The 11,032-nt window shown below is 57.7% G+C and overlaps 1 protein-coding gene across 1 annotated transcript; it reads right to left on the bottom strand.

Moving 5' to 3' along the window:
* Positions 1–8,208: 8,208 nt before the first annotated feature.
* On the bottom strand, positions 8,209–10,474 carry LOC138101758 (serine/threonine-protein kinase pim-1-like). Its single transcript, XM_068999543.1, is given in 6 exon segments — positions 8,209–8,315; positions 8,571–8,747; positions 9,362–9,728; positions 9,932–9,982; positions 10,278–10,454; positions 10,457–10,474. Coding segments are annotated over 6 exon segments (897 nt in total).
* Between the last annotated feature and the right edge of the window lie 558 nt (positions 10,475–11,032).

Here is an 11,032-nt window from a genome sequence, read left to right as displayed (position 1 = left end):
TGCATCCGGCCCAATAAAGAATGCTGCTGCTTCGTGCTGCGCTGGTGCTGAGGAGGTTTTGTTTCACTGAAGTTTTGGTACCACCTCTGTGCCTGTGTCACAGAGCCACAGAGCAGCTGTGATGTCAGAAAGGGGCTGTGTGACATCACAGAGTGGGCTGTGACATCACAGGGTATGGGTGTGACATCCCAGAGAGGGCTGGGCCATCCCAGAACAGGCGGTGACATCCCAGAGTGGGTTGTGACATCACAGGGTGGCTGTGTGACATCACAGAGCGGGCTGTGACATCACAGGGTATGGGTGTGACATCACAGAGAGGCCTGGGCCATCCCAGAAGAGGCTGTGACATCACAGAGTGGGTTGTGACATCACAAGGTGGCTGTATGACATCATAGAGTCTACTGTGACATCACAGAGCTCTGTGACCTCACAGAGTGGTGCTGTGACATCATAGAGTAGGGCTGTGACATCACAGCTTGGGCTATGACATCACAGGGCAGAGGTCAGACATCATCGTGCAGACTATGACATCACAGAGCAATGGTGACATCACAGGGTGCTGGTGTGACATCACAGCGCAGAGTTGTTACATCACAGACAGGGCTGTGACATCACAGAGTGGTCGAGTGACATCCCAGAACAGACTGTGACATCACAGAGTGGGTTGTGACACCACAGGGTGGCTGTGTGACATCATAGAGTCAGCTGTGACATCACAAAGCAGCTGTGTGATATCACAGAGATGACTGTGACATCACAGGTGGTGTGACATCACAGAGTGGCTATGACATCACAGGGTTGCTATGTGACATCTCAGAGTGAGCTGTGACATCACAGATATGGCTATGATATCACTGGGCAGAGGTCTGACATCCTATAGCAGACTATGACATCACTGAGTGGTTGTGACATCCCAGGGTGGCTGTGTGACATCCCAGGGTGGCTGTGTGACATCCCAGGGGTTGGATGCCATGGCAACCCTCATCAGTTCCAGTTCCCTCGGAAACCCCCCCAGGAGCCATTGCTGCACTCAGGGTCCGTGGCCACTTGCCCGCAGACCTGTGGCTGCCCTCGGCTGCCATGGCAGCCCTCAGGACAGAGCGGTGCCGGGGCTGGTGCCAGCTACAATTGCACTGACACTCGCTGATGCCCTCAGGTGCCACGGCAGCGGCCACAGGGACCCGTTCCTCACTTTGGTGCCACGGACACCAACGCTTGGCCCCGCTGCCATGGGGATTGGCACGCTCACCTGCACTCAGGGCCCGTGGCCGGGCACTGCTGCCATGGACACGGGCACAGAGCCCTGGGCCACAGTCGGCTGCCGTGGCCACCAGCCCAAGGTCCCGTGGCCAGGGCCGGGGCCATGGAAAGGAACCCGTGGAGCCGTGGTGATGGTGGGTGGCCATGGGGTGCTGCTGTGGGCTGGGGCAGAGGGAATTTCCTTGCCAGGCCTTTCTCTGGGGCTGTGTTTGGCTCTGTGCTGAGCACAGCGTGGCTCACACGGAGATGGTTTTGTTCTTGCTGAGCTTGCACAGAGCCAAGGCCTTTCCTGCCCCTCGTCCGGCCACGCTGGGGAGGGGCTGGGGGTGCGGGGGAGCTTGGCAGGGGTCACAGCCAGGACAGGTGACCCCAACTGACCCCAGGCATATCCCAGACCACAGGACATCATGGCCAGTGTATAAAGTGGGGGAACAAGGAGGAAGGGGGGACATTTGGAGTCAGGGTTTTTGTCTTCCCAGGTAACACTCAGGCAGGATGGGGCCCTGTTTTGCTGGTGGGCAGGGTCAGCACCAAAGACACAGACACCAACTGAAGGAATTGTGCAATTTATAGAATGCAAATCTGCAAAGAGTCACAAAAGCATAAGCTCAGCAAAGCACATAATCATTAGCAAAGAATCACAGCAGGAGCAGCTCAGCAATGCCCCCAATCATCAGTGCCAAAGATTGCCTGCAGTGATTAACCAAGATCCAGCCCCAGGGACCCTCAGACTTTACCATCACCCAGAGCCACCCATCAGCTGCGGGAAGCTGTCCCAGCCAAGGACTGCAGAGCCACTCCCGGACACTGGGAATTCCTGCAGCTGCCTCCAGCCACAGCTGAGGCTCCAACCCCGCTGCGAGAGGGCCCAGCTTTGACAGTGCTGGAGAAACAAACTGACAGCACTTCCAGTGCGGGAACAGCTGCTTTCATCCTCCTCTTGGCTTCCTCCTAAGCCTGGCCAGGGCTCAAGGAGGAGCCAAGGGAGCTGACTTTGACCATACAGCCCCAAACAAGGCCAGATGTGGCCTTGTCCGGTTTCTAAATACAGAAAGGTAAATCTGTGTTTCACCAATGCACAGGTACATAGAACATATTGTTAATAGTACTTTGTTAATGAGTTAATGAGTGGGATACAAAGATAACATTTGGTTGGAAGGTTCATCAGGAGGTCAGCTTTGGCCCAGGGCCTCTTGTTCAGGCCTTACTCAGGGCCTGGTGTTCAGGCCTTGGAACTTCAATTGCTCCTTTGACCTAGAGATGAACTACAACCTTCATAACAATTCTTTCAGTAACAGGGTCTTAGATTTAGGTATTAGGCAAAATTGGAGAACAAGAGGTGATGTCTTTAAGTGCTGCTCAAGGTCATCACTCACAGCTATAATTCACATTCCTTTTAAAACAAGCCTCATTAGTTGCTATTCTCTGTTATTTATCAAATCCCCCTTTTTCTAGAGACTGTGTCTCTTTTTAGACAAGTCTCAGTGCTCTATTTCCCAGCACAAAGTGTCACAACAGCTCTAACATGGAATCATAACACACCAAGTGCTCACACTGCAGTGATGACAGTGACTGCCACAAATGCATTTGGCAGCAGCCTCCAGTTTGGCAGCCCCAAAGCCAATCCCAGCAAGGAGAATTTTCTTCTTTCTGCCACTCTTCCACTGCTCTTTCCATCGAGGTGATTCCTGACTGTTGGACTTCAAACCCATCACTGATAACAGTGCAGCATTCCTGTCCTAGAATAGCCCAGGCTCCTCCTTGGCCAGCAGGCAGATAATCCAAGGCCATGCGGGTCTGCAGAGCCCCCGTTCGTGTTTGTTGGAGCTCACAGGATGTGCTGTTGGATATTTTAACAGTATCATTTACTGCTTCTTCTAATAATCGATTCAGCTCGTTAATGTGAACTCCACAGGACGAGGCAGCGCATGGGGGGCACAGGGTGAACCAGAATCTTTGGCTTTCTGAAATCCAAGGCACTCTTTGGGTGGAAAATGTTCTCTTAACATGAAGCTCTTCCTTGCAGTTGTTGCTGAAGCACCCTAAAGGGAGGCATCACTCTTTTTCTTATTAGGAAAAGGACTGCTGGATCCAACCCCTTTATCTCCACCAACAGTGGTCATTTGAGGTGGATCTCCTTTTTTCACAATTGTTTATAAAACTGCAATATCAATAATTGTGCTGGCCTGTCATGGAGTTAAATAATCCAATCTTGTTCATTATCATTTAACAGAATTACTTTGATCTCTCCTTGATAATCTGCATCAATTCCTCCTCCCAGGACATGAACGCTTTGCAGGGCCAAGCTCCAGCGAGCAGTTATCAAACCAAAGTGTCCCGGAGGAATCTGAATTCCTATTCCTGCATTGATAACTCTCACTTGCTTCTGATTTATCCCAATTAATCCTGATGCAGGAAGGCCCAGCCCTGCAGCCTCTGGGGTGGCCCTGTCAGGGCCCATCACACCCAGAAGGATTTCCCAGGAAGTCCAAGTCTCCCTGTCCATGGGTGGATTTGCAGACTGGGTGCAGCCGGGCACACCCAGGGGTTTCCATTTCCCCAGCGGGGCCATTGTTAAGGGTATGGAGCACATCTGGGAGATGGGTTCTCCATCGGGACGGGTTCCCATCTCCTTTCTTCAGCTGCTCTTTTAACAACCCCTTCATCTGCTCAACCAATTCCTGCAGCTTGTGGATAGGCTGGGATATGAAAAACCCAGCAGTCTTCATCACTGTCTTTTTCACAGGAACAGACAAAGCATTCCAGATCACAGTATCAGCAAACCCTATAAAAACAGCCAATTCCATCCTTCCCTCCTTTATTCATTGTGTGCAATCTCACAAAATTTACCAGTGACCTTTGGGTCCTGGCCAATCCTTTTCTGGAGGGTATTTAGTGTTACATCCCTGAGCAGCCATGGCTAAAGAATTCGTATTGTCAGCACTATTTCACATTATTATTTATTATCTATACAATATAAATATCATTTTATAGATATATAAACTAGGATATTATTACTAGTTCACTTGCACAAGAAATTCAAGCTCAAAATTAAAAACTTCTTCTATTGCTCCACGTGGGAGCGTTCCAACAACAGTTGTTCCTTCTGTTGGTGCTGTTTCCAATACGCTGTTAACAAAATCCATCCTCCTCTTCCCAAACCCACAAGCTCTTTTCCTTTTTCCATATCCAATTTTGGGATGCATTTTAAGACATCCAGCGCTTCAGCTCCTTTTAACCGACTGCCCCACTGCTCGCACGGTGCTCCGACCTCAGCCCACTCCAGAGCCAGGGAACTCCAGGGAAGCTCTTCCCATCCAGGATTTCAGACAGGACTGATTCCTTACATTTACATTTAAAAAGTGACATTTTGCTGTGATCTGGCCAGACTACACCAATTTTGTTGTACCGGTGGGCAGGGCCAGCACCAAAGACACAGACACCAACTGAAGGAACTGTGTCATTTGCTACAGCTCAAAGCAGCAAAGAATCACAGCAGGAGCAGCTCAGCAATGCCCCCAATCATCAGTGCCAAAGATTGCCTGCAGTGATTAACCAAGATCCAGCCCCAGGGACCCTCAGACTTTACCATCACCCAGAGCCACCCATCAGCTGCGGGAAGCTGTCCCAGCCAAGGACTGCAGAGCCACTCCCGGACACTGGGAATTCCTGCAGCTGCCTCCAGCCACAGCTGAGGCTCCAACCCCGCTGCGAGAGGGCCCAGCTTTGACAGTGCTGGAGAAACAAACTGACAGCACTTCCAGTGCGGGAACATCTGCTTTCATCCTCCTCTTGGCTTCCTCCTAAGCCTGGCCAGGGCTCAAGGAGGAGCCAAGGGAGCTGACTTTGACCATACAGCCCCAAACAAGGCCAGATGTCAGATTTCATGGCCTTGTCTGGCGCCTAAACACAGAAAGGTCAATACGTGTTTCACTAATGAGAGGATGCATCAATCACAGCGCTAATGATCATGCAAATTTCGGTAATGAGCAGATACAAAGATAACCTTTGGTTGGAAGGTTCATCCAGAGGTCCCCTTTGGCTCAGGGCCTGTTGTTCAGGCCTCAGTCAGGCCTCTTGTCCAGGCCTTGGCACTTCAGGGACATGGTTTAGTGCTGGGCTTGACTGTGCTGGCTTAATGGCTGGACTCGATGAGCTCAGAGGTCTTTTCTAACAGAAAGGAGTCTGTAATTCCAGGATTCTGTCTGCTGCATTCAGCCAGGTCCATGGCACCTGCATTACTTTGCCCAAAAGTCTCCTCTTGCTCAGCTCTTGTGGCCTAAGGCTTCAGCTCCTTCAGCTCCTGGTGCTGAGCTGCTCATGCTGAACGAGACGCCTCGGAGAGAAGAATACAGTTCATCCAATTCCTTCTGGCACACGGAGAGGGGAGGCTGTGAAAACAGGAGCATTGTTTGCTGTGGCCTCCTCTGTGCCCTTGACGCCTTTCAGCGCTTTGAAACAGCCAAGAGCTTTCTCCAAGAGTGCAATGAAGCAGCTGTTCCTGCTCCCAGCTCTCGCCCTGCCCAGTCTCTGCCCTTGACTGCTTTTGTCCCTCTTGCTGTGCCCTCTGTGGCCCCGGGGCTCGGTGGCTGCTGCCCAGGGCTGTGGCACTGGCACAGATCCAGTGCTCGAGACCCTCCTTTCTCTGCCCTTGGAGCTGCCTGCTCACAGCAGCCTTTGCCACCTGCAAGCTCCACATGGACAGGGAGTGCCCACCTCTGCTCCTTGCACACCCTCCAGGAGCCCAGGGCTGCCATCTCCAGTCCCTGCTGGCACTGAGGGTTCCCAGGTGCCCCAGGCTGCTGTGACACCGCTGCCAACGGGAGGGAACAGCGGCAGGGGCTGTGCTGAAAGTCAGCTCCATTTGCTGCTGCTGCTGCTGCTGTGGGGGTCATTTGTCCAGCCCTGCCCCAGAGTCAGGGATCAGATCCAGGCCCTGCTGCTGCTCCCTCGGGATCAGCCACAGTTTGGGTGTTGCTGTCAGTGCCAGCAGGAGCGGGCGCTGGAGCAGCGGGTGCTGACAGTGCCCCAAGCCCCGGGGCCCGAGGGGTGCCTGGGCTGCGGGGCTGGCAGGGAGCTGCCCCTTGTTCTCCCTGTGCCTCACGCAAAGCTGGGCCGCTCACAAGTGGGGCAGCACAGCAAACAGGGAGCCTGCCAGTCTCTGCCAGCCCTGTCTGCTCTGAGATTGGGCCTTGGAGCTGCAGGGGGACAAAGGCAGCTGCTTCTGGTCCCTCTGCGTGTCCCCGTGATCAGCAGTGCTGCTCCATAATTTAGGACGTTTTTGGTTTAATTAATAGAAAAAAACAAAAGAAAAAGACCAGAAAATATTATGAAACATAAAACTAAAACCCAAATGTGGAGTGAAAAGTCTTTTGTAACTCTGGATTAAGAGGTAACTGATCTTTTCAAAAGACAACTCAGGTATTTGTAAATATGCTGATGGCATTGATCCATCTTACTGACCTCAGCAGCCCTTTTTTAAAGATTTTGGGCTTTGTTTCCAACATTGTTATTTTAAATTGTGGTTGAAGCAATAGGAAATTGATTGTGCCCTGCCAGCTCCGAGCAGGACTGGCAATCTAAACTCTGTCCCACCCCAACTCACTGACAAGATGCCCTTCCTTCTCACCCTGCCAATGAGCTGCACATTCCCTTGGAAATTGTCAGGGGTTCTAAAAGACACCAAGTCCCACTTAGGGCTTTTTGCTCTGGTTTGGCACTGGAGAAGGGCAATTCTTCGTCCATCAGCTCCAGGCTGCACTGCCTCAGGAACACGGCCCACTCGCCAGGTTGGGCCCACTCGTGGCACTTCCAGAGGAGGAAGAAAGTGCAATGGCACAATTCCAGCCCAAAAGGAAGGAAGAGTGGGACAGACAGAACACCCTGTGCAGATCCAGGCGTTCAGCTGGGACTGTGGAGAGTTTGGGTTCTTGCCAGTGGGATGTGTGTCCCTGACTGCAATCTCTTGGCCTGCACCAGAGTCTCACTCACCTGCAAAAGCAGAAAGCTCCGTCGCTGTGCTCGCAAGGGGCTCGTCTGATGCAAAGCTGTCAGAGCCCTGTGAGGGGAGAGCGGGCCCAGCCGTGCCCGGGGCTGAGCCCCAGCAGAGCCCTGGCAGAGCCCGGAGCAGCCTCAGCATCGGCAGAGCCCGGCTGCAAGGAGAGAAACCAGAACGCGCCCGTCAGCTGAAGCCTCCTGTCCCCTTGTCCCAGCCGCCCGCAGTGCCCAGGCCGTGCTGGCCGTGCTCAGAGCTGGGCCCAAAGCTGCCCAGCATTGCTGCCTTTGGGAGCAGAGCAGGAGGGCAGGACATGTGCCCAGCCTGCAGCCAGCCATGGCACAGCCACCTCCTCAGCAGCTGCCCAGAGCCCAAAAGCAGCTTGGCAGCCACTGAAGAATTCCCTGCAGCCGCCCCAGCAAAGGGGGAACCTTTGGTGCCCGGCCAGGCCGTGCCATGCCCAGCTCTGGCAGCATCCCCCTGGCTCTGGACTCACCTGCACACTGGCCGTGGAGCGTGTCTTTGGAGAAGGTGCCAGAATCAAAGGCCATCATCTTCAGCTGCCGCTGGCCAGCTCCAGGAAGAGGTTGTCGGCCTTGAGCTCATCCTTGGTGGCTCCAGCAGCAGCAGCCCCACCCGCTACAGCTTCTCCAGGGGCTCCTTCTCCTTCCCTGCGGCCACACCAGGCTCTCAGGGTTCTGCCCAGGGCCCCAGCCATCAGTGAACCAGGCAAGCAAAACCAGGGGGGATGGTGGCCACCAGTGCTTGCCAGAGCAGGCCTCCAGCTCAGCTGCAGCCCAAGAGCTGCATGTTCCCTTCTGATGCTCCCTGCTCAGAGCTACAGGCAGGACAAAATCGTCTGCTTTGCTTTGCCACTGATTGCCAAGAGATGTGTGGGGCTGTTACCTGCCAGGCCCCTGGATCACACTGTGCCCGTGGGTCCCTGCCATCCTCTAGGGCACATGAACACCCTGCAGCCAAGGGGCACTGAAGAGCTCTTCCAAGGATGGCCTGTCCAAGGGCTGCATGGACAAGCACCTCTTAAGAATATCCTGGCACTCTGGGCACAGAAACCAGAAACCACCAGTCAGCTGTAGAAGGATCCCGCCTGCTTTGCCCCCCGTTCCCGTGCCCAGGCCATGCTGGCTGTGCCCAGAGCTGGGCCTAAACTTGCCCATGCATTCTGTGCTTTGGAGGGCAGCAGGACAGCAGGACATGTGCCACCTGCTCAGAGCTGCCAGAGCGGGATGCTCCTGAGCCCGCTGCTGGCTCCCAGCCCTGCTATTCCCCCCGTGCCGCAGAGATGAGGATCCACCTGGAGAGAGCCGTCGTGGGAACAGGATCCGCCCCCAGATGATCTCCTGGCCCCTCTTTAACGGGTGCTTCCCCACCACCAGCTGGTACAGCAGGATGCCCAGGGACCAGATCGTCGCTGCCTCGCCGTGGTAGCGTTGGTGGTGGATCCACTCGGGTGGGCTGTACAACAGGGTTCCTGTGGAACACAGACCGAGTCCATCGGGGGATGCTGCTGCTCCCAGAGCCTCGCCCCAGCATCCCTGGGCACGCAGGGGCTGCACCAGTGGCACACGGGGTGACCCGCTGCCCTCTCGCCTGCACCTGTGACTTGTGTACAAACTGGTGTTGGAAAAGAGGCCACTGGTGTTGGGAAAGGGCAGCGGAAGCCCTGGGGAGGCCCAACCATGACATGCAAATGAAAAACCCACCCAGTGGTGGGGAAAACCCACTCTCCTCCCTGCCTGCAGTGCCCCAAAATACATCAATAAGCCAAGGCAAACCAGGGCAGCGGAGCAGTCCAGGCCCTTCCTCGCCTGCACACCAAACCGGCCGGTGCACGGGGTCTGACCCCCCTCTCTGCTACCCCCACAGGGGATTTTGTTGGGCTGGCTGCCCCCGCTCCAGCCCCAGCCCAGGGCAGAGTGGGTGCTGAAGGCTGCTGGCAGCGCCGGGAACTGCCCCCTCCCAGCCCCACCCAAAAGCAACTTGGCTCAAGAATTAATCCCATCCTGGCAGCAATGAGGGGAAGCCCCGGTGCCACACCCAGGCTGGGCCATGAGATGCCCAGGAGCATCCCCTGGGAGGGCTCACCTGCAAACTGAGTGTAGGCTGTGTCCTGGAGGAAGGCGCCACAGCCAAAGTCGATCAGTTTCAGCTGCCCCGTGGCCAGGTCGAGCAGGATGTTCTCGGGCTTGATGTCCCGGTGCAGGACCCCGCAGCTGGTGCAGTGCCGCACGGCCTCCAGCACCTGGCCGAACAGCCCCCGCGCCTCCTCCTCGGGCAGGAACCTCCGCTGCGCCAGCAAACCCGACAGGTCCTGACACCGCTCCGGACGCTCCAGCACCAGCAAGAAGCTGCTGGGCAGCTCAACCCACTCCAGGAGCTGGATGACACCACGGAACCCAGTGGACACCTTGTCCAGCAGCACGATCTCCAGGGGCGCACGGGCGCCGTCGGGCTGCGGGAGGAGCACGGTGCCGTCGGTGGGGCTGAGGCCGTGCCAGGGCTCTGGGACCCCTCACCCAGCCCGGGACGCTCTGCGCCCCCCGCTCACCCCCCGCCCGCTCTCCCTCCGGGGCTCCCGGCGGCTCCCACCCCGCCGGGCCCCGGCTCCTCGCCGCCCGGCACGCCCCGCCTCTGCCGCTGGCCCCGCTCACTCACCAGCTCGCCCCAGTGCCGGACGCGGTCCCGCGGCACGCATTTGATGGCCACCTGCGAGCAAGGGGCAGCAGCGGGCTGAGCTCGCCGCCCGCCCCGCCGCGCCCCGGCCTCCTCCCCCTCCTCCTCCTCCTCCGCCCTCCGCCCTCCTCCTGCACCCTCCTCCTCCTCCTCGTCCTCCTCCTCCGCCCTCCTCCTGCACCCTCCTCCTCCTCCTCCTCCTCCTCCTGCACCCTCCTCCTGCATCCTCCTTCTCCTTCTCCTTCTCCTTCTCCTTCTCCTTCTCCTTCTCCTTCTCCTTCTCCTTCTCCTTCTCCTTCTCCTCCTCCCCGCCGGCCCCGCCACTCACCGGGGCGCCGTCCGCGAGCCGCGTGCCCGAGAAGACGCTGCCGAAGCCGCCGCTGCCCAGCAGCGAACCCAGCCGGTACCGCTCCTGCAGGGCCTCCTGCGCCTTCCCTGCGGGCGACACGCGGCCGTCAGCGCTCGGCCCGGGGCCAGACACGGCCCCCGACCGCCCCCCGACCGCCCCGGCCCGGGCATCCCCATCCGAACGGGACACCGGCGGCTCGGGGCCGGCGGCCGCGCTGCCGAGCGGCGGAGCTCGGGCCGGGGAAGCCGCAGCGGAGGCGGCGGGAGCGGCCGCGCCCCGGGTGTCCTCCGCGGGCCCCGGGAGGAGCCGGGCCCGGAGCCGAGGCCGGAGCCGGGGCCGGAGCCGGAGCCCGCGTCGGGGCCGGGGCCGGGCTCGGCACAGGCGGAGCCAAAGGGTGGCGATGCCGCCCCAGCCCCGGGCACCGATGCCCGCCCGGCAGCGCCACAGCCAGGACGGCGAGAGCCGGGCGGAGGCGAGACCGCGGCGGGACGCCCGGGGCCGGGGAGGGGGCGGCCCCGCCCGGGGCCGGGGGCGGGCCTGGGGCATGGCCCGGCCCGGCAGGGGGAGGGGGAGAGACCGGGAGAGGAGGGGGACACCGGGAAAGGGACACCGAGAGACGAGGGGGACACCGGGAAGGGGAGGCGGGGGGAAGGTGCGGAACACAGGGAGAGGGAGAGGAGGAGCAAGAGCACGAAGAGGAGAGAGTCTGTAGAGTCGCTTGTGCTGCCGCTGCT

Source organism: Aphelocoma coerulescens, unplaced genomic scaffold (genome assembly GCF_041296385.1).
Source record: "Aphelocoma coerulescens isolate FSJ_1873_10779 unplaced genomic scaffold, UR_Acoe_1.0 HiC_scaffold_46, whole genome shotgun sequence".
Lineage (NCBI taxonomy): Eukaryota > Metazoa > Chordata > Aves > Passeriformes > Corvidae > Aphelocoma > Aphelocoma coerulescens.
The sequence above is the reverse complement of the archived record's forward strand: the minus strand, read 5'-3'. Positions and strand labels throughout refer to the sequence as shown.